The sequence below is a fragment of the Aplidium turbinatum genome, chromosome 9, assembly GCF_918807975.1.
Source record: "Aplidium turbinatum chromosome 9, kaAplTurb1.1, whole genome shotgun sequence".
Classification (NCBI taxonomy): domain Eukaryota; kingdom Metazoa; phylum Chordata; class Ascidiacea; order Aplousobranchia; family Polyclinidae; genus Aplidium; species Aplidium turbinatum.
This window is the reverse complement of record NC_137480.1, coordinates 973,672-998,307: the sequence shown is the minus strand read 5'-3', so window position 1 is coordinate 998,307 and position 24,636 is coordinate 973,672. Positions and strand designations below refer to the sequence as shown.

General features: G+C 39.0%; 1 protein-coding gene across 1 annotated transcript in view; it reads right to left on the bottom strand.

Moving 5' to 3' along the window:
- Positions 1-4,283: 4,283 nt before the first annotated feature.
- LOC145777011 (tubulin polyglutamylase complex subunit 2-like) overlaps positions 4,284-24,636 on the bottom strand; it is a 107,205-nt gene continuing 86,852 nt past the window's right edge. The window contains exons 5-8 of the mRNA XM_082588279.1: positions 13,656-13,819; positions 10,768-10,852; positions 10,385-10,517; positions 4,284-7,516 (exon numbers count right to left, since the gene is read on the bottom strand). Of these exons, the coding sequence (XP_082444405.1) occupies positions 7,468-7,516; positions 10,385-10,517; positions 10,768-10,852; positions 13,656-13,819 (431 nt within the window). The 3' untranslated portion in view covers positions 4,284-7,467. The remainder of the gene's footprint in view (positions 7,517-10,384; positions 10,518-10,767; positions 10,853-13,655; positions 13,820-24,636) is intronic.

The window sequence follows — 24,636 nt, the reverse complement described above, 5'->3', positions numbered from 1 at the left end:
GGCTAAAGTAGCGCGCGCTACCGCTACTTTTGTCTAAATGACACTAGGAAACACTCAAGTCCTTAGTGACGTAAAAATGACCTTGAAAACGAATGTTATCATTCGTTTACGCTGTCATTTTAACGTCGTTATAGAAAACACATTTTAAGGGAAATTTATTGTTACGCATCTTTCAAAAACACGAGCATTTCAAAATGAGAGTCACTAAGTCCTGCCCGCTTTCGCTTAAACACATCTTTTCCAACAGAGAAAAGTTTCTCCACCGCAGCACTGGAAGGAATGGGGGTGTTGTATTAATGAACAGATACGTTTTAATTCGGTATTCGAAAAGCTCAAGGACTTGCTCTTGTCCGAAAAAAAGGCATCCACAATTGCTGCTTCCTTCTGCACCGCCGTTTCACGGGATGGCGCAAACACTCCAAAAAATACATCCTCGGAGTCATGACTGGTGTTGGTGTCACTCTTTTCGGTATCAACCTGGCTGGATGTCTCCCGCAACAGTCGAATTACATCTGTCTTGACTTTTTCTCGCAGTGCGTCAGCATCATCCGTGGAAACGTAGTGCAGAAATTGTAGCCACGACGTCTTGAAGGAGGGATGAAGATATGATGCCATAACGCATTTCATGTTGTTGAAGTACTTGTTGAATCGTTTTTTTCACCCCTTCAAGGACTTTCAACTCCTCACAGGTCACAAGATCACTGATCTCGGTCAACTTCTTCTCGCAAATTGTGATGGTTGGAAGCAAGACTCCGTAATATGTCTTGGACTCGCACTGAAGAATGTCTAAAGCCTGGCAGATAGGCTTCATCACACGGAGATATTCGCCGAAGAAGTTGACGTCAGCTAGAAAAGACCGAAACTTTGCAACCAAGCCGATTATATAGCTACTTGACCACGCCAGTATTGCAAAAAAAACAAGCATTTTTGTAGCGGGTAGCGGGAGTGCGACTGAAAAAAAGTAGCGCCTCTCCCGCTACTTTGGAAAAAAAATAGCGCCGCTACTCCAGCTAAAAAGTAGCGCCGCTACCGCTACTTTTACCAAAAAAGTAGCGCCGCTACAAAAGTAGCGCGCTACTGCCCACCTCTGACTATAGGCTACGTATTACTTAAGCAAAAGCCTTTTTTCAGCAAATGAAAACAATATTATGCAACAAGAACATATCTTTCGCAACCAGATTCAGAGTATTGAGGTGTTACATTTATCCAATTTTTAAATATAATTTAGAAACCTGGACAATTACCAAATCAATTAATCAGAGATGTAGGCTACGTATACGCCAACGCTTGCGGCCGCATTTTTTGGATAGTTTGCGCTTGAGGCTACGCCGTAAAGTTTTCGCGTTTTTTTAGCGCATAGCGTCAACGCATACTTTTTAATGTATTTTTTTCGCTTCAACACGCCAATTCCTTCCAGCGCTGCAGTTGAAAGAATGTTTTCAATGGGCAAAGACATATTGGAACCAAAACACCGCAAAATGTCAGATGAACACTTTCAGATGCTTGTGTTTCTTCGTGGAAATTCAAAATAAAACTTGTTTGTTTCGAGTGGTTTATACCATGTGAATGTTTGGTACCTAGCAAACAAAATTAGTTTGGCTAGTATATGCGCTGACGCTGACAACTTTTTTTACAAGTTACGTTGACGCATACGGCGTATGGTTTTTCGAACGTTTGCGTTTACGCTGACGACGTCAATATTTTTTGTATGCGTCACTGCAATCAATAAAAGAATAAATGGGTTTGAAATGTGAACAATTGATGTGAAGTTATGAAGTTTTTGATCTTAGACATTTTTAATAAGTTACGTCACTTCAGAAAACAAACTCTTACCACAGGTGCGGAACAGTTTTTAATCATAAAAACGAAGTTTTTGTTATAAATGGAGAAAAAATTAGTGGTGGAAAGATTCAACTTAAAGGATGAGGAATCTAGCTGAATTCAACTTGCTTCTACAAATGCTGTTAAAAATGAAGCTGCTTCTGTGGTTTGCAATGGTAAAAAACTTCTTGAGTTTTGTTAAGTTGGTTCTATAACAAGCAGATTAACCCTATCTTGATACGAGCTGTTTTCGTACGCGGAAAGCACGTCACGGGCTATCTTGGCCCCGTGCTAATTAATCGCTAATAACGGGAGCTATGAAAATCACAGAACCAAAATATTTTACAAGGTAATAGCCATGTGTATTGTGGCATAGAAATTAAATTTTTACTCAACAAATTTATTGAAATAAAGTGTTTGAGATGAAAAACCGTCAGAAAGTCGGTTTTTATTCTAATTTTCTGAAAATAACTTCAAAATTGAAATTTTTGAATTATTACTAAACTAAACAAAAAATTGCTTTTGCTAGTTAATATAAGGCATTTTTGAACGTTTCTACACTTCAAAGTAATTTCACTACCATTTATATTGCACTAATATTAACATTTATATAACTACCATTGCACGAAAATGTCTAGTCACCTGAGACGAAATGCTTATTGTGAAGGGCAGGAAGGTAGAAAAATAACCAGTTTAGGTTTAGAAAATTCGCAAATCATAAAAACTAAAAGTCAAGAAATTTCACATTTCTACGATATTTCCTTCTGTGAAATATTTCACTAATAGAGTGGGGCGTCCTCATAAAAAACCCGTGTCGTATTAAGATAGGGTTAAGTCACGTGTATGGCAAAAGTGATGAATGTTAACAATGATGAGCATTTTGTACGGGATGACGTGCACCACACAAGCTTGGTCTGGAGTGCCACATGCTCGCTAATGTTTCAAATCAGTGTTCCTGAGGCTTATTTGTTTCTGCGCACGCGTCATCTAATTTGTTAGCGCTTTACCTGCGGGAAGGCGCCTTCTCAAAGGTAGAGCCAGTAATTGTTTCACTGTTTACTTTCAATCACTTCAGGTTTTCGTTAATGCCGTCCGGATGGCTGAAATCTTTTAGTGTTGATATTGTTTGTAAAGAACTATTTTTAATTCTTTAAAAAGAAAAACAAATATGCTTCAAAAGTTGTGCGTTGAAGGAAGTTTTAGAAAAGGATAGGAAGACTTATAATACAAGCTTCCTAAATTTAAAAGTCTTCTTAAACCTGGATGGACGATCCAGTGAGGTTTGCTTAGTTAGAACTGTTTCGAATTTATGTTTAATGTTGGAAGTTTTTAACGTAGGTTGACATACTTGTTGACATACTGATGTATGTCAGGCTTGCATCACGCATCTAATGTCGTTTATAAATTCAGTTGTTTGCGTGATGCAAGCCTGACATACATCGGTATGTCAACAAGACATTTATCGACTAGACCTGGGGAACACCTCAATTTTGAATTCTGTACAGAAAAGCGCAATTAAAAATCACATTTTCTCATGTACAGAATGTCAAAACAACGTTTCTTTCAAGCAATTTGAGATCATGTCCAGAGGCAGGTCTGAGTATCAAACTAAGATCTTGGAAGCCTTGTACATAAAACGTCACAATCCACTTTTGAACAGACAATTGTATGCTTGCGGCTCGTCTTTCTTGCTTTCTGTATTTTAAAATTAGTTTTTTCGCACCTTGCCTTTCTACCATGTCATGTGATCTGTTTAACACTTTTTGATGCAGTTGCCTTTGATTCTCGTGGAGCTTATCGTTGAGTTTGAGCTAGTCAGAAGTACTGTGCAGTTTTTGTCTTTTCCTGTTTATAGATTTAGTTAACCATTGTATTTTATTCAGATGTAGTTAAATTGTATGTATATTGTTCCTGAAGAGGACATTTTGTGATGTAGAAAACGTTCGATATTTTATATTGTAGGCTAATTTTTTGTTTCGATTCAGTTGTGCTGAAGAGTTCTAATGAACGAAAACCGGTTCCACAACATCAATTAAAGTTTTTGAAATACTATTGTGATTGTTAGCCTGGTTAAATGTTTTAAGTTTCAGACTTGAGTAAAAAAGCTAAGCTATTGATTTATTTTCTTAGTGATTGCTTTCTGTGTTAGGCAGATCGCCCATTTGAGGAAGTATCATAGTACAAGATCAACTTTTCCAGTTAGTTTTTCTCACTTTTGATCTTGTTAATTCTTGTAGGACTGGCAAAAACATTTTTCATGTACAAAATATGGTGTCCAGATTAAGACTCAAAATACAGTAGAGTAGTTCACAATATTGACTGCTTATTTATTCATTGATAAACTAGTTCTCTATCGTATATGGCGTTAATTGTATTTAGGATTGCTAAAATACAGTTTAGTAAATTGTTCGTTTTTCCAATGTTACAATTTTTAGGTGGTGTTTGCTATCGTATTTCACCAATCAGGCTGCACAGCTTATTTATTTTTATAACGAAACTGAAACTTTAAAACAAAAAAAAACATTAAGTTGTTCTCTAGATCAGGGGTCCGCAAATAGTGGGTCGCGACCCAAATTTGGGTCGCGAGATAATTTGGGTCGCGAGACCATCCACAGTGGGTCGCAAAACGGTTTAAACTTACCATAAATATTACTTGTATGGCAAAAATAAATACAATCATAGTCTTTGATGTGCTGAGTTTCGTACAATTTGGTAAGCTACAAGAAAATTTATCCTTTCGATTGCAGTACAGTAGTTAAGCCCACGGTTATATAGCCTGGAAGACACCTTGAGGCAGGGCATAAAAACTCTCTCAGCTTATCTCCAGAACTGGCGACTGAAACTCAGCGAAACCAAAACTTTGGCGGCAGCTTTCCACCTCCACCAGGGGTTCTTAACCGGGGGTAAATTTCACCTACCGAGGGGGTAAATTTACTGAATCATAAATTAAAGCAAACTTCATTTGTTCAGTTACCGTATTATAAAACTGGTAGTGTAGGCCTACTAGTGTTGCACTCGATTCTGATTCAAATTTATGCTTGATGTAAGTTTTCGTCTTTTTCTTTTATCTTCAACATAGACTACCAGTTTTATTTCAGCAGCGTATGTGTGCTACATTTTTACTGTACAGAACCTAATTAGGACCACAAAGTGGATTGCAACTCTGCTAAGATTGCAACTTCCTTTATTGTGCCATAAAGTGCATTGTTTTCGCAATGGTCAAAACGTGGCGTAGCTCCTTTTGTCTCATGCTTCATTAGAGAACAGCAGTGGTGCCACGGCTTGTGTTTTAGCACAAGATCTTGTGTTTTTACTTTTGATCTTGTGCTCTTGTGCTTTCCGATCAATTTTTGACTAAATCTTGTGTTTTTTTAATTAAAGTCAAATTAACCGTTGCTACCATGGTTTGAATTTTGTAGAGAATTAAGGACTGGCACTAAAAGGTTTTAGTAAATAGGTTTCTAGTACCGTATTTAGGCATATTGACCAATTTTACACATTGAGTTATCAAGCCTGACAAGATGAGCTAAAAGTTTGATCTGAAGAAAGTACGATATGTGCTCGTCGCCAGAATCAAAGGTTGTGCTGCCAGATAACAAGAGCAGCGAAAAGAGTACATCAGCATTCAGCATCAAATAATTACAATCATTCACCAAGTCCCAAAACAAAAAAAGTGGTAAAAACAGCCTTTTAATCGTCAATGGTTGAATGATCTTGATTTTAAAAGTTCAATACAAGAAGACAAAACTGATCGATATGTAGCCTTTTGTAAGATTTGTGATATTAAATTAAAGACCACGAATTGAAATCTTGAGACAGTGATTTAGTAAGCATGTATCTTCTCTAAACTGTTGATTTCAGAGTCATGTTATTCTTCAAATTGGGACAAAATGGGTCGCAAAGGTTCAATTTTGCAATCTTGTGCTTTTGTATCCAAATCTTGTGCTTTTTTTCTAAAATCTTGTGCTTTTTCCAAATTTGCTGTGGCAGCATTGGAGGACAGTGGACAGACTGCACAGTGAACGCCTTTTGCAACATTATTTTGAAGTGAGTAAATAAGTTAAACAATCTGCAGTTATTATGTCGAAGAAGCGAACTTATTTAGAATCATATGTTGACTTTGGGTTCGACTTCATTACGACAGATGATGTTCAAAAACCTCGGTGTATCGCATGGTTGACTGGACACAATGACATCACAAGGGGCCACCAAAACGGTGGGGGTAAATTTTACTTTTTTCATTCGGCAAGGGGTAAACGAAACAAAAAAGGTTAAGAACCCCTGACCTACACAATCGGGAAGCTGATCGTGAGCTACAATAGAAAACTTCTGTCCTTCTGCCCCGAACCAAAATATCTTGGGGGTGGCACTAGACAGATCATACACATACTGCCACCATTTGGTGCCACTGCGCAAGAAAATGACATCCCGCGCTGCACTACTTAAGCGCCTGGCAGGCTCCAGCTGGGGGGGCGAGTGCTGACACTTTGCGTATAGCAGCCTTAGCCCTTGTCTACTCTTCAGCAGAGTACTGTGCACCACTGCACCTGTTTGGTCCCGCAGTGCTCACTGCCATAACATCGACACTGCCACAAACAGCGCCCTGCGCACAGTTACCGGATGCCTGCGTCCCACACCATTGGACAATTTTGCCATTCTCGCTGGGATCCAACCTGCTGAGCTTCGTCGCGAAGAAGCCACTCTGTTTCTTGGCCGACGGGCACTAGAGCCTAACCATCTTCTCCACTGCAAGATCTCTGCTCCCCCAAACCAGCACCCCCGTCGACTGAAATCAAGACACCCATTCGTGCCAGTCGCTCAACTTCTGATCAACGAAGCAGATAAACTTCCTCTCTGCGGCTACTTGGGCGGACTATAAATGGAATTCTGAAGGGAAGTCAAGTACCACCAGACTCCATTCGTTCATCCCCGACGCCGACACATGCCCCATCGGCCTGACACTACAAAGACAAGGATGAGTGCGCCTCAACTGTCTTCGCACTGGCGTCGGGCTTTTCCGCTCAACCATGCACCAATGGGGAATGGCCTCTTCCTCCTCCTGTGAATGTGGTGCCGAGGAACAAACCGCAGACCACATCATCAATGACTGCTCCATCTTCAAGCCACCTAACGGAGTGGAAGGTCTGCGTGTCATGGATGATGAAACTAAAGACTGGCTGCTCTCTAGTAGCCTTCCAGTGTAGTCCGGGAACATCTTGAATTTGGGGCGGTTAAAGGATAGAGTAGACCCTCGGCCCAAGAGGCTTGCACGACGACGACGACGAAGCACACGGTTAATAGGTCCACCCGCTTATTAAGCCCAATTTGGTCCATTCCGGAATTACTGAAGGTATAGGAGTGGTAGAAAATTGTCCCCGGCTTAATAAGCCAAAATCGTCCGGTCCCGATGTGGCCTTAATAAGCGAGGACGACCGTATTGGAATTGATATTAATTTGCAAAGTGTTTTGCGCATTCCAAAACGTTTGGGGCGCGAAAATTTCGAACGATTGCTTTTTGGGTCGCACCAAAAAGTATTTGCGGACCCCTGCTCTAGATAAAGGATACAGTCACTACAATCTAATTGCTATTTGACTGCAATGAGAACCATCCGCAAATGCCAGCGATTCGACGTGTTTGATAAATTATCATGACCATGGCTTCAAACCTCGTCCATGAACCGCACCTGCCATCGACCTAAAATAAAAACTATATTTTAAAAAACAAACCATAAGAATAGAAAAGGTCACATGTTACTTGTTACACATGAATAGAAAAGGTCACAGGTCACAAGTAGGCTACCCGAGAGCAACTGTTTCCACTTTGGATAGACATATTCTTTCACAAAATTACAGTCAAGCATTTAACTGGGTACAAAACCTATTTGTTTTAGGTATCAGCAATACAGGTTCGGTTAGAAATGGACCACCAACATTACAAAACAATTAGTTGAGTTACAAAGTCAATAAATGTAGAAAGACAAGCTTAAAATTCTTTCCCGCATTCAATTATGGTCAAATGTTCAATTAATGAAAGCAAAACTTCATGAACTTAACGAGCAGGCAACAAGACGTCCTGTTGCCCTTAACGGCTACGTAAGTGCATAAAGCTGGATTGTCAGCTTTAGGTTTGATTAAAATCAAGTATCGCAACCAGCTTCAACCGTAAGACAATATCAGATGCATATTGTATGTCGTACACAGTTGTAAGTTGAGATGTGAGATGATGCAACATCTTGTTGGAATGTGAAGGGCTGATCTTTGTAGTGTTTCTTCATTTTTTCAAAGGCTGGAACCAAAGTATCGTTGATGTAGGGATCTGAGTTGATTTTAACTCCTTCATCATCATTATCCATTATGCTTCAAAGAATCCTGGTCTTTATCCCGAAACATCAGGGTCAACCAGTTGTCTGCAGCGACTCCTCCTCTATTGTTGACATCTTTAATTTTCAGGTTTCTTTTGTTCCTGTCATCTTCCACGATTTCTTTGGCCTTCCTTTTCTCATTTTTTCTGTCGCTACCTTATATTCCAGACTCGCTTTGTCAAATTGTTCTCATCCATTCGTTCAAGATGCCCAACCCATATCAGACAATGACCACACAAATACTCTTTAATATTCTCAACATCAGTCCACTCTCTCAAGACATCATTTTTACTTTTGTCGAGAAGTGTTTTGCCACGCTTCATGATCATACAAACCATCCTCATTTCTGTCGTTTGATTTTTCTTGTTTTAACTTCTTGTTCCACGAAAATCAGAGGAGACTTCTAAGTTTTAGAGATGGCGGCCCACATCATGACAGAAGACAATTTTTGATGGCGGTGAACTGTTCTCACAGAATTTTTATTATCTGCTGAAGACTTATAAGGATAAGGATAAGGAACTGCCGTTTTCTTATCTCGTTAGGAGACAACTGAAAATCCTTACCACAATGGTTCTCATTGAAGTATTGCTAACATTCATGTCTTTGGCCATTTGACGGATGGATCTGTTTGGGTTTCTCCTCGCCCTTTCTTGGACAGCCTCAACCACTTTCTTTGTTCAAACAATGCGAGGTCTTCCATTTCTAGGACAATCTTCAGATGTACCAAGTTCCTTAAATCTATTCACAACATGGTAAACGGTGGATTTGGCAACTTTTAAGACCTTAATCATCTCGGAGTTGGTTTTCCCCACAGTATGGAGTTGAATGGTGGCTTCTTATTGGCTCATTTTAGACCTTACAATTAATGCTTGCAATTAGACCTAAATCTTAGAGAATTTAGCGAGATTATTAGTATATTGAAAGGCATATAAGTGACATTAAAATACAGTTATTACTTTCTAAAACCTGTACAGCCTGTTTCACCCTAAAAGGGGGATCATCAGAAGGTCCTTATTCTAATAGAATTGGAACATAAATTATTCAAATAGATTCTATTTAAATAAGGACCTTCTGATGATCCCCTTTCAGGGTGAAACAGGCTGTAGAAATTTTAGAAAGTAATAACAATACTTGATGTAATTTGCTCTGCTTGGCTTTTTTGCTTGTCATTGAGCACTTTTTGTAGTATGAATGATAGTAATTATTGTTTAAGTGACATTCAATATGTTTAATTGTAAAATGAAAATAAGTTCAATGACTTTCTGTTCACCCTGTAGTGTTAAACCGCTAAAAGTATACCCAAAACGAGAAATGCTGATTAACAAAACATGTGGATGAACATAACGCAAAAAATAAAACCTAAGGGGAACGAAAGCAAGGTGCATAAATTCAACGTAAATAAACCCAAAATACACAACAGAATGTGATACAAGTTGTTACAGAGTTAGTTTTGCTATCTTGGAGATATGGTAAGAAAACATAATTGCACCAGTACCAGTTGCGCAGTGACGTCAAGGATATCTGCTGGTGGAAAAAAGTTTAAAGAATTGTCAGGCACACTTTGTAGCAGAATGCTTTCTCGCAAATTGTAAGGATGATTATACAAGACGCATGTAAGAAGCGTGACGTGTTATGAAGGTGAACGCTGGGCAATGAAGAAGATTGATATCAAGCGAATGCAAACGGCATAAATGAGAATAATCCAAATGATGTGTGGCAAGGCACTTCATGACAAAATTAGAAATGATGTCTTAAGAGAGTTTACGGACATTGAGGGTATTGAGGAATACTTGTTGAGACATCATCTGAGATGGATTGGATATCTTGAAGGAAAGAAAATAACTTAACAAAGCGAATTTGGAATAAGGTAGTGATGGGAAAAATGGGAAAGGGAAGACCAAAGAAAACATGAGAAGACACAGTGAAGGACAATCAGACAAAGAGAAACTTAAAAATTAAAGACGCTACCAATGGTTCAAAATTCAAGACGCTGCCAATACCAATACCAAGGTATCTTGCTTGTAAAGTCAATTTATGTGTTGTCAACAACAACCCAGGTTTGTGGCGCTGGTTTGGTTTCTCTCACTGTATTGGTCTGAAACAGTGATATTGGCACAAATCCTGCGTTCTGCACAGCATACACTCCTATGCTGCAAATTACAAAATAGTCAGCTGAGTCAAATCTATAACAAGGCTCTTACTTGATGCTCGGCCTGGTTGGACCCACTGCTGACTTTTTCTTACTCACAGCAGATGATGCTTGACCTTTGACCTTTAGGTTCCTGTCTGGTTTACCTTTGAAGACTTTGCCCAAGTCAGCTTTGGTAAAGAATCCTAAATAAATGTATAAATAGGCAATAGAGCACACCAGAAAACCTGCTCAATCAGTGAGCTGCGATCAACATCTAGATTCTAGACCAGTGGTATTTTTGTACCGGCACAATATACTTCCAAAAAAAAACGTTTTGGTGCACACTTAATACTTAGAAATATCAAAACATTTGCCGTAAAAATCGTAAATGTGCTTTGTTTATTGATTTCACATCGCTCAAGATGTAATCTAAACGTCATAAAATGAGCATACCAAGCAATGATCTTGACAAGATCGGGGCTTTGTCCAAGTCGGTGTCTAATTGTAGACGTACAGGGGCGTACAGGTTGAACCATTCCTGCAGCAAAAAGTTTGTAAATGTGGATTGTGTAGACTAATTGCTAAATAAATATTTCAAACATTTCATGAATTTCTATTAGAATAAAAAGTAACATAACTTTTGCCACTTTTTAATTGCCGCCGAATCATTTTAAATCAAAGATGCAAATAAACTTCAATGCAGGCTAATTTCAAATCTGCCTTTTATTTCTCAAATCTGGTTTTAACACATTATTCAAACATTTTGTATTGCTTCATGCCAAACCACTTGGATGCCCATTGGCCGTTTTTCCTCACATTGTGAAGACTACAGCTATTCCATCGTCTAATGATGTCTGTACATATATTTATTTTTTTCACTTTATTTCTCACTTTTCTTTCAACCATGGGTCGCTGCTACTAAAAAATAAATCGTTTGATATTTCAAATTGCTTGTAATTATTTATACATCTAAAATAATGATCTGAATCGTTGTATTGGGCATCTTTTTGCAAACAGTGGCACGACTTTATGATCATATATTTTTTTTAAATCCTAATTTTGTCTCATCAGTTGCAAGATATGAACTTTGAACAATGAACTTTACACTAAACAAAAATTGTTTGAGTGCATAAGCACTAAGCAGTGAGTATTTTCAGGGTAACTGTGGGTCACGGATGCTAAAAATGCATTTGGCTATAGTTGTTCTCGTATTAAATTAAGGTCTTCTCATTTTTGCATGTACAATTGTACATACATCATCTTTACCTTAGTATACACTATAAAGATACTGCATGAGAAAATGGACTCTTGTCGAATCACAATCTTGTGTAGTGTGTATAAATCAACTTTAGATCACAGATATGGTTTCTCTGCTTTCCATTCGTTGTCACCTATTTCTGCTGCATCGATTGCTTATCTTTTGTTAACTGCAGGTTATGCATAATGATGGAATAGAAGCGTTTGTTCTTACTTTCACCAGCATGGCAATTCCTTACTCTTTAGCCTACTTAGTATATATTTTCTCTGACTTATTCAACTGCTTGCTGTTGCATGCACGGACTATATTTAGTAGATATTTGTTTGTTGATTGTTGCAGTTTGTCTGTATTTGGCCGAACCACTGATAGTTTATAACAAATCTAATGACCAAAAAAAAAAGAAAATATTAAGACCTTGGACAACCTACTGACTTTTTATCTATTTAGCCTACATATGTAACTTTTTGTTTGTTTTGGTAAAGTTGCACTGATGAGTGGTAATGCCCAGGCCATGACATCATGCAGCTTCAAATTTGTATGATTTTGAGCTACTTTAGTGCTGAAAATCCCAAAAGTGACTGGACACACTGGAAATAAGCAAAGATTTGTTTTTGTAAAATTGGTGGTTTTGCAGTGATTTCAGATTCAGTGATCATACTTTGACAATTTGAATTCTCAAAACTATCATTTCAAAGGGATATAAAGTAAATTTAGTTCAAAATAATAATTACATTGGCCTCGCGTTAGCATGTAAGCAAGGCCAATGTGTATAGATCACTATAGTTTGTGCATTGGCATGGTCTGCGAATATAGGTCACTATGCTACAAACGCTCTTTTTACGAAGTCAAAGCCTTACAGTACATTGTAACAATCAATATAAGTAGCTCTGATGGCAAACTACATTTTTGTTTCAGAATGGTTTAACTACTTGTTGGGTAATTCTGTTGTGGTGTTTCGACGATCTTTGACCGATAGTACACTTCAGTTATGCAATCTGTTATTATGAAATCAGCTTCTAGAAAGTTTTTGTGTATGTAACATTCTGGAAACTTCTTGTTGTTGACCAAAAGAATGAATTCTTGTTATGTAATATTACCCTAGTCTCTGGAAGCTTCTGATCCAAGCAAACCTGTTATAAATAGCCGAGTGATTTGTTTCATCATCATAATCCATCGTCGGTTTGTTCCCCACTAGTGGGGGTGGCCGATTGTTTCCGCGCAGCAATTGTTTTAATCCCTTTTCTCCATTTCACCCTGTCCCTTGCATCTTCCTCCTTCAGTCCGACTTTTTTAAATTCATCCTTCACTTGTTGTTTCCACGTTCTTCTTGGACGACCGCGTTTCCTCTTCCCATCCACCTTTAGATCTAGTGCCTTTCTAAGAAAACTTCCTTCCTCCCTCCTTATCACATGTCCATACCATCTTACTCCATTTGCTCTTGCCAGTTGGTCTATGGTCTCTCTCATCTCTAGCATATCCAACAATTCTTCAGTCCTTTTTTCCCTTCTCGTTTTCACCCCACACATTGCTCTCACCATTGACCTTTCCGTTCTTCTCAGGATTGCCAGTTCACTCTCTCTCAATACCCATGTCTCGGTACCATATAGCATTGCAGGCCGCACACAGCTCCGATATACTTTTCCTTTCATCCTTAGTGAAAATTTTCTGCCATGCAACATTTCCCCATGTTTACAATTATTATTAGAGCTGTGTTGAGAATTGTGTACTATGAGGATTAAAAGTTGTAATGAAAAATGTACTGAAAACGATTGTAGAGTTCCAGCCGATATTGTATAGATTGTAAAAGTGGAAGTTATTGCCAATTGTAAAGTAGCTAATGCAAGTAGTGGTGTAAATTTATTTTGAAAGCAACAAAGACGTTTGTTGTTCAAAATTTGATTTTTTATGTGTTGGAAGTGGTGAACCATTCGTCAGTTCAAGCATTTCATCTATCATCTCATAAGTAGAACAATTCGACCATTTGTCTGACTGTTTAACGATTGATATGCTAATAAACTATGTCATCAATCTTTCCAAAGTCTATTTACATGCAAGAACTAGAAGAATTGTTACATACACATACCTTTGATCTTGAAGGCAACCCGATGGAAGTGAACGCATATTGCCACAAGGGTAGCCCAACATGCATTAGCATTAGACGATAATAAGTTGCAAAATCCGGGGCAAGATATGACCACGTCAACGAACGATCAAGAAACCAAATTTCTGTTCCTTGTGCTGGTAAACCTGCACAATGGTCAATATAGAATATAAAGCAGTATTTGTAATAAAATAAATTATCAAATTTTAGTTTTGATATACTTACCACCATGGTACCAGTTGCCTTAAACAGGTTAACTAATTTTATTTTTCTAATTTTTATCATCATCTATTCGGACATAACCAGACACCATTAACATATTCCATCACCAAATTGGACAGGTTGTTTTTCTGCAATCCAGTACCCTTGTCTTTGAAATTATTGACATATTATTATAAGTATAATAGTATATCAATTAATAGTATAATAATTATACAGTACCGTAATATTTTTCACACACCTTCTTACGCTGAATTATTATATAAAAAGTCATATTTTAAAAACATTTGAGGCAGTGGTTCCCAATCAAAGGAAAAATTCCTCCCCAAGGAGGAATATCGTGATTTCAGGGGATGAAGGGGATTCATAATGCCAACCTCCTCGTGGTGAGTCCCAGTAATTCACATATGTGAAGCAAATGGCAACAACCAGTGTCCGCAACTCATAGGGCACCCGGGGCGGTAAAAGGATAAACCCTCAGCCTCAGTGTCCAACGAGAGAAGCTCATACTCCAGATCCTGAGCAAGTGCACTTTTCAGTGCAGGCAGCTCCACCTGCTGGTTTTTTTTTTCGCTGAGACTTTTCTGACTTGAAAAAATTCGGTCATTTTTTATTTATTTCGGTCATTTTTTCTGATGAAAATATTTCCTTTCAAGTAGCTGATACAAACTAAAATTTGCACTTCCTGGCTAGCTACAACATTAAGTTTCGCTGAGAAACGTTGTAGTGTTTTATCTCGAAAGGGACATTTTGACCGAATTGACTATATTTTTTCGGACATATTGACCGAATTGACTGCATTTTTTCCAGACATTTTGCTAAAAAATCGGTTAATGACCGATAAGTGACCGAAAAAAAAAACCCAGTCCACCTGTTGTAAAGATCGGAGTAACACTGTTGCAGTTGAACGTGGAAGGCCTTGCCAAAGCCAAATACAACATCTTGGAACACCTAACACAAAAGCACAACATAACAGCAATCCTCCCACAAGAAACCCACACCATAGAAGTATCGAAGTCAAATATCAGTGGATACACTGTGGCAGCTTGCACCAATTAGTAACATTCATGGAATAGCCACCGGAATGGCCCGTTTCGGCTAGTCCGATTGGGCTAATCCGATTCGGCTATTACCCTATTCGGCCACAGCCCGATTCGGCTAGTCCGATTGGGCTAGTTCCCTATTTGGCTACAGTCTTTATCAGTTAGTTCCCTATTCGGCAATTTTTTGAATATCCAACGATAATCCTTCTATAATCCAACAAAAACCTTCTGTAAATCCAACGACGCCTTCTGTTTATTTAGAGAATTTTGTATTTTATTCCACAATAGGCTATCGTTTCTTTTGCATTCTTGCATTTTACCCAGTGTTTACTTTTGAGTGCCTTCCCAGACGGCAAAATCCGTCATCTTTGTTGTCTGGGTTCGTTCAAAATATGTGTTTTACATCAAAACAACATTTTTCATGATTAACAATACAGGTTAATGAGATAAACAGAAGTGTTTTGTTAGTTGTTCAAGTGTGTTATTGTTCAAAATCATAGGCGCCTAACTATTTTTTTGGCCGTGGGGGCGAAAGCGTGTTTCATCAGCAGCAACGTAAATTCAGCAAATGTCACGCAGATGGATGACGTAATTATGCCGTCACACTAGGATTGCTTTTATTGCCACACTCGGAGTTATCGCTACGTTCGACCTACCGTTAATTATTATAAACAAAACTCGACCACTTCGGTTAAGCAAACACATGACATGCGTCTGCGTTAGCTAGCGGTTGATGGACTGCGACTCTTTAAGCTAAGCACAACATAAAGTTTAGCAACGAACTAGATTTATTAGCATGAAACAAGAGACGAAAAGGTTTACTAAAAGGTACACTGTAAATGGAATGACAATGTTTTGAAAATGGAATGCAAATACTAACTTGATCATACGCTTGAAAATATACCTGTGGAAAGTAAAATCATTCATGTTAACATCAATTCAGCAGCACGTCACCTTGAATAAATTTAAAAGTTGCTGACTTTCGTAAGCAGCCCTTGAAAAATAGTTACGGAGAGACGTTTGATTAAGTTTTCGACTTGACATTGCTCCCTTTTCACTACAATATCGCAACTTATGACTGACCGCTGTAAAACGCCCGTTTTCGCGTTGCAGATGATACAAAAGATGCGCATATTTTGCCTTTGATCGGGTTTTTATGGCAACGGTCGTGTGTGCGCCATTCAGTTTGCGTGAGTCCGTTACTGCGTTGATTATGCGGCGTGTGCGCAATGCGGTTTGTACCAGCCCTTGTTGCGTTGATTAGTGGTTACCTCGGGCCGAGACTTCAAGTTCATTTTCACAGCGAGCGATTCACTGGGCACCGCGCAATTCACTGCAGTTTTCGACTTTCGAAAGCGACATCAAGTCTGTTTGCAAGCTCATAAAGCTAAACGCACGCTCCGTCTACGTAGCAAATTATGTTTTTCTTTTGGGTGCATTCAACATCTGATGACATTGAATCGACACAAAATGGTAGATTTTTGCCATGTTCCAGGCAGCAAAATCAATCATATTTACATTGATTCAACGTCTGCAGACGTTAAATCAATGTAACAATGACAGATTTTGTTGTCTGGTGTGGGATTGTAGTATCGCTACTCGTTCTAGTGATTATTTATTGCGAAGCGGTTGCGGTTTGCATTCAAAGAATGTTTTCCTGCTGCCGATCGCTAGTTCATCTATTGTTTTATGTATCAATACAGCATAAAAAGTTGCCCCCACGGCTGAGGCGCCTATGTTCAAAATACATGTAAAAACTTACATACGAGTTATTAATTACGGAGATAGCATAAATTTGATGCTCTAAAATAAAGTCATATATTATCATATATAGTCAAAGCGGCAAATGCGCGGACGGACAGTTTTTACAATAATGCACGGTCCATCAATTTAGAGAATTAACCGGCGGTAAGTATTAACCGGCGATTCAATTCGATAATATCAAACCTCCATCTTTACACTCTGACTACAAAAAAAAATTGGGCCTATATCACGTGAAAGTTACGAGTAATTAAGCATTTTCAACGACCTAATTTTTGGGCAAAATCAACTTTACGACCGGTTTTGCGAACTTTGATCTTCCGCTTTGCAAGGCAACTTGATAGTTACTTTGAACTTTAGTCCAACGTAGAGTGGTTTCACTTTAACCTGAATAAAAAAATGTCTACTTCTGGCTTTCTTTCCCAAATTTAAAATCATTAATCAGCGCATTCGAAAAAGTTTTCCAGAATTTCGTTATTGCTTTGTGACAAGCATTTCTATGGTAAAGTAGTCTTGCTCCTCCGTCAAGGGGTGGTAATTACACGCAATTTATTATGACGCAACCGAAGGCTTTAATTTATCACATGGCTCACCCAGACAGTAAAATCCGCCATTTTTACATTGATTTAACGTCTGCAGACGTTGAATCAATGTAAAAATGACTGATTTTGCCGTCTGGGAAGGCACTCAAAGGTAAACACTAGATAAAATGCAAGAATGCAAAAGAAACGATAGCCTATTGTGGAATAAAATACAAAATTCTCTAAATAAACAGAAGGCGTCGTTGGATTTACAAAAGGATTTTGTTGGATTACAGCAGGATTATCGTTGGATTTTCAAAAAATTGCCGAATAGGGAACTAACTGATAAAGACTGTAGCCAAATAGGGAACTAGCCCAATCGGACTAGCCGAATCGGGCTGTGGCCGAATAGGGTAATAGCCGAATTGGACTAGCCCAATCGGACTAGCCGAATAATAGCAGACCCAATAGTCACATATGTGAGGAACCCTGCTAGCTGGAAACCGATTGCTTCATCAACTCGACTGTGAAGTTGAATGGACATTAACGTTACGTTAACGTTAACTAACATTACGTTAGGTAACGTATGCATAGGGTGCCATCCTCGTCAGCAAGATCTTTAAAAGTTTTTTGGAGCATTGGAGTTGAAAACATGCTAAAGAGTGTTAGTTAGTGCTAAAACACAGATCTGTTTAACACCATCCGATATGTTAAAACGTGCAGATAGGTCACTGCCATGTTGAACTTGGCTATGTTGGTTTGTGTGCAGCTGGATGATCATGCTGAGAAATTTTGGAGGATAGTCTAAACGTTCCAAGATATTCCAGAGTCCATTTCTACTCACTGTGTAAAAGCTTTGGTGAGGTCGACAAAGTGATGAAGAGGCCTTTGTTTCGTTCCCTACATTTCCCTTGTAATTGATGGAGAACAAATACCATACCGATAATGCTTCTATTTGCTCTAAACCCGAACTGTGATTTTAAGAGGTACTCTTCATCTATGGGAAGAAACCTGTTTAAAAGCATTCAAGCACAAAGATTTTGCCGGTACGGTAGCTTAGAAATTGTAATTCCACAATAGTTAAAATAGTCAGTAGTCATATTTTTATCCTTTTTTTATGTACAGGGTAATAGTGCATCACGTAGGTAAGAGTGCATCACGTAGGTCATGAGGTAGTTTGTTGTTATCCCAGCTGACAATAAAAAGTTCATGGAGATCCCATTGTAATGGGGCAAGTTGATTTGGATAAATGTGCTTGGTGTGTAGTAGGCTGTACCAAATTTTGGAAACTTTGCCGGATTACTTAACAAGTTTCCCAAAAGTTGTGGCTTAGACAACTAATCAAAATGCCATATTTATTTTTTGAAAAAAAATTGGTCTTACGCCTCCTCAATGCTTGTTTCCATGACGACGGGCCCAAAATTGACGAAATAGCTATAACCCCGGAACCACTGGAGCTAAAACCAACATTTTTTTTTCAAAAGATGCAGAACACCTAAGTTTCTATCTGTTGTCAACACATTTTGTAGGCCTATGTGCAGCACTTTTCCCAAAATTTACAAAAAGCGTGTTTTAGCCTATTTTATCAGCAACAACTGCAAATACAAAGCAATGAAAATGAATTAGTATAATAGCTAAAATCCTATTGAAGCAAATCAACAAAGGTTAAATAGTTTCACACATCAGTTAGCAAATAACACTTCTTTAAACTTGCACATTTCAGCATGTCTACCTTGAATGAAACATAAAATACTGTACAAACAATTAGCAACAACTAAACAACAATCGATTTGTATTATTAAGCTGAAATCTCACATTGCAACCAAAAAAGTATAGCTTAGTTTGAAGTTCCCATTTTTTTCAAAAAATAAATATAACATTTTAACTTTTGGGAAACTTGCTAAGTAATCCGACAAAGTTACCAAAATTTGGTACAGCCTGGTGTGTAGATCTTTTCTTAGCATTTTTGTTTGTTGTATCCATGTTTACGCCCGATGCTTAAAGATTTAGATTAAGTGGACGGGAAAGCAAGGAAGTCAATCTTTGTGACTCGTGTCCACCTTTCTTAGCTAATAACATTTGGATGAAGTGATTGTTTTTGTCACACCAGTCTTGGTTGTTTCTAGAGGTAAATCCAAGTATTTATTCATATGACTGTTGCACACCTGTTTTTAGATGTTTCCAAAAGTAATCAGGAGATGATGAAGTGGGGGGAAAGTTAGGGTCTGCAATCTTTGATTCACTTAGGGTGCTGCCAGGCGATGCTATTGTCTCCTAGTTCAACATCAAACGATCCATACTTCTGAACCACCTGTATGTAGGATTAAGACCATGGCTTCCAGTGACATCTTTCATCTGGCAAGGATAGTGAGGTCCCTGAATTGTAGGTTTCATATCAGAATTTTCTTGTCTTAGCTTCTGACTTAAAAACCTTTCCCGAAAGCACGGAAGCATTTTAACCCAGTGCTAGCGGCTGGGTATGGGTATGGTAAGAGCATGTACATTGCAGTGCAGTAGGTCTACACATCGCACCTACAAGAGCGTACCCTTCTCCAGGTATTTAACCCATACCTGTGACCTTGACAGGCACTACTGCTCTGGGGCAGAGCAGCGCTGGGGAGTCATGAGAATTAAGGAGTAACTCCACATTCTCAAAGTGGTGTCCATCGGTTGCAGTTTTACATCAGTAACCTGTACTAAGATTCATTTCAAGTTGCAACAACAACGCAACTAAAAGACCGATTAGTATCATGGTATAGTTCATATCTTCAACAGTAACGTAGCTCAAAAAAATTTTTTGGAGGGCAAAAGCAACCGATGGGGGGAAAACATCATTTGACATCAATTACAATGGTATTACAACTTTTTTGGGCGGGCATTCATTCCTCCCCCTTGTAGCTATGCCACTGATCTACAATATGCAATCTGAGTCATTCTGAAAACGAAGCTTCATTACTTTATCCATTCTGTCCACTTTAGAAAAGGAATGAAAAAAAGTTCCATAATAAGCGAAAGGAATAAACAAAAAAGGTTGGGAACCACTGATTTAAGGTTTTGATGTTTATGAATTCAGTTTCCACTAATTTTGTGTTTGCCAGTATAGTGTAATGTTATTAATTTTACTGTGATTTTTCTTTGAGGTAGCCTAGGTAGTAGACATTTTTCTTATCGATAAGCACTTTCGTTATAATTTTTGCAATTGATAAGATGAAGTTTTGAAATTAAAAACTGCAGTTTAAGAATAAGTAACAAATGAGAGTCTTGAGGAGGTCAAAGTTTTGGCAAACCCTATTAGGAAACTGTACCGGTTAGTCTGTCAAAATAAATTTGTACAAAATTCGAAAAATGCACAAAAAGGTGCAGTGACCATTAACTACATTGTTTTAGCATCAACTATTCTTCAAAATTGTTAAAGTACCATGACCATATTTCGTGAATTCCGGGTTTCATTTGTCCATGAACGGTGGAAATTATTATTTTTGGACGATGATAACTTTTGATAAGATCCTGAGAAAAAACATTGCCAAAAGTGCCGATACCAAAAGCTTTAGGTAAGAAACTGAAAACGTTAAGTTATGGCAGATTTTAGCGGTATATTTTATTAGCATTGTATTTACAGTGGTTGCTGTAGTTAGGCAAGAGGAAATTTTAAGAACCGTGCTGATCAGGCAAGCAAAGCTTTTGATATGCTGATGCAACAGCGGCACACAAAAAAAAACTATATTAAGGAAAGCAGACTATATTGTCTCACGGCATTAATATAAAGCGACATGTCCAATCTAAACAAATATTCTATGGCAAATAGTAATTGCAACAAATTAGTCAAACCAAATTACACAAATAAAATATTCTTATGACGTGATCGTGTAAGCTTGTGGGGCCAAGGGTCTATCCTTTTACGACCCCAGATTCACTTTTACCACACCGTCTTGTTACTACACAAACAGGTCATATGAAAATACTTTATGGCCAGGGCAGCGATATTTGCCTTTTTCGGCAGCAATGCCGCTCGATGCGCGCCATTACTATTCGACAAAAGCTGTGCCTTAACGGAAAAAAAGCAAAAAAAAACAACAACAAAAAAACTGAGGGAAGACGTCAAATCAGGTCGAGGAACAATCGTGGTGGGGGGAGCATCACACGATGTAATCATAAGAGTGCCGACTTACAGAAATTTCCTTGCGCCAGATATTTCAAGGCAGGGCCTAAAAGCGACGTTTCACGCGAGAAATTCTCAAGGCGTCCGTGCCGCCATTTTGAAGAATGCGAGAAAATGCTTAGATCGAAGTTCTAACGCCTGACATCAAACATTTCGCCACACACGTTTCGTGCTATTTGACACAACAAGTTTCTTGTATAGATGAAATAACCTAGGCTACTTTTAGTTGTCAACGTCTATGCCAATTTGTATTTCGCCGTATGAGTCAATTAAGAATATTGGACTGTTCAAATGACTCTGTTGTAATGTATACTTGTTACGAAAGATTTTCACATCTAGAAAACAGCCTAGTTTCGACCATATGTTCAGAAATACAGATGAAAAAAACCGCTATTTCTAGGGAAAGAAGTTCTCTTCCAAAAGAACATTCTGAACACTGCTGGAAAAACTTTGATCGAAGTTTTAACCCCTGGCATTATATATTTGGTAACTTGCATATTTCGCTCCTAACTGTGTTTGCGTGCGCGTACGTGCATAACCATTTACGTACTAAGCCAGACTGCGAGACTAAAAAGATGCCAAAGGAAAAAATATTGCAGTAGGTTATGCTAGTGGTCAACGGCGCCTAAGCCGTAGGGGCCAGGCCTCCACGCATATTTCTGAGTGGGAGTAATGTTTTATGCCGTATTGATACATAAAACATTAGATGAACTAGCGATCAGCAGCGGAAAAACATTTTTTAAATGCAAACCGCAACAGCTTCGCGATAAATAATCACCAGAGCGAGTAGCGATGCAACAATCCCACATAGCAAAAATCTACCATTTTGCGTCGATTCAATGTCATCAGATGTTAAATGCACCCAAAAACAACATACATTAATTTGCTACGTAGACGGAGCGTGCGTTTAGCTTTATGCACTTGCAAACAGACTCTACCTCGATGTTTAACGCTTTCGAAAGTCGAAACCTATGCAGTGAATTGTCGCGGCAGTGAAAAACTCCTGCTGTGAATAGTCACGGCAGTGAATCGCTTGCTGTGAAAATGAAGTCTCGACCCGATAACCAACGCCACAAGGGCTGGTACCATGGACCATATAGCTGGTACAAACCGCATTGCGCACACACGGCATAATCAACGCAACAACGGACTCGCGAAAACTGCACACGACCGTTGTCGTAGAAACTCTATTAAAGGCGGGAATATGCGCAAACGCTGTTGTTTCATCCACAACACGAAAACGGGCGTTTTACAGCGAATTGAAAGCAGATCAGTCATAAGTTGTGATATTGTAGTGAAGAGGAAGCAATGTCAAGTCGAAAACTTAGTCAAACATCTCTCCGCAACTATTTTTCAAGGGTTGTTGATCCAGAAAACCATTCAGCCAGCAGTACCAAATGACGCTCTAGATGACTAGTAATGATTAAAAAAAGTAGGTAGAAGCATTAGCGAACAGCCATCGGATGTTGTTGTGGAAGAAGAATTAGACATTCCCGGTCCTTCCAATGGTGCTGAAGTGCGTTTTGGTGTTCGTGATGGAAGAAGATATCAACGTGATTGGGAAAAATATCATTATTGGTTGAAATACATACCCCATCCATTGATGACTGTGGTCCGGTGTTCAGTTTGCTTATAGGCCGCCGAGCTAATCGATTGTGCTCTTCTTCCAAACAGCTGCTCACAGAGGGCCAACAAAAGGTTTGGCTTAAGCCAAAGGGATATTGCAATTAGAGAAAGGGAAAAGATAGATTTAAAAATCATGAAAAGAGCGTTTGTCATTTAGAGAGCGTAGCCTCTAAACTGCAACACAACGAAACCGAACAAATTTCTTCTTTAGAGGAGAAAACGTCCACATAAAACCGCTAAAAAATTTTAATGAAAAATAAAATAGCTTTGGAAAGTATTTTTGATGCGCTTATATTTTTAAGTAGACAGGGATTGGGTGTACGATGTCATGTGGAAAACAATTCAAACATCGTTCATGCCACGTATCTTCTTGGGCGTTATGCTAACTTCCTATATACTACCGTAATTGGCGACTGTAATTCCAATGTAAATGCGTAGATGACAGAGAGCAGAGCCAAGTGGCTTGGGCATGATATTGATAATTAATGAAATACTCGAGATGCTACCGCATGACATCGTTTGTAAAATTGTGGATAAGGTAAATGATTCTGCATGTTTCAGTATTATGGCTGACGAAACTACAGATATTTCCAGGAAAGAACAAATATCGTTGTGTGTGCGTTATGTAGATTCGCTGTTCATGAATGCTGCAAGGTGTATAACGGCGAGCCAGGTGTATAATGGCCGAAAGGGAGCCATTATACACCTGGCTCGCCGGGCGGGGGATCCTGACCACTTGCTCCATGCAAAACTCAACATCCCACCTCAGGAATCTCCCCGGCAACTAAAGTCAAGACACCCCTTTGTGCCAGCTGCTGTTGAATTACTACAACCATTCAGCGATCGTGCCATCAGCGCAGCACACTTCATGGAAGACACTTGGAATGCAGCATGGTGCGCCACCGACACCAAACTACATGGTTTTATGCCCCACCCGGTGGCGCGCCCCCCTGGTATGGACCTTCCTCGGCCGACTTGGGTCAAGCTCAACAGAATCCGAACCGGAGTCGGTCGCTTCCATTCCAACATGCACAAGTGGGGTCTGGCTCCCTCATCGGCCTGCGAATGCGGCGCGGAGGAACAAACTGCTGACCATGTCGTTCTCGAATGTCCCATCTACAAGGCACCAAGTGGAACGCATGGTATAGCAACGCTGGACGAAGCTACACTCACCTGGCTCTCCACCACCTGCCCTGAAATTTGATCTAGTCTCAAACGAAAGAAGAAGAAGAATGCTGCACAGGTCTGATTGACACTGATAAAACAGACGCAGAAACCTCTTCAACGTATTGAATTCTAGCGCCTTTGCCGCTGGATTAAGTATGTCCTTTTGTAGGAGGTAAGGCTATGATAGTGCCGCCAATATGAGCGGACGTATCAGTGGTGTGCAGCGTTTATATAATTAATGGTAGGTCGAACGTAGCGATAACTCCAAGTGTGGCAATAAAAGCAATCCTAGTGTGACGACATAATTACGTCATCCATCTGCGTGACATTTGCTGAATTTACGTTGCTGCTGATGAAACAAGCTTTCGCCCCTGACGGCCAAAAAAATAGTTAGGTGCTTATGCTAGCGGTATAGCCTAAGGGCTTTTTTCTCTTGCGATCCTCAGTTTCGCGTTTACAACAGTTCT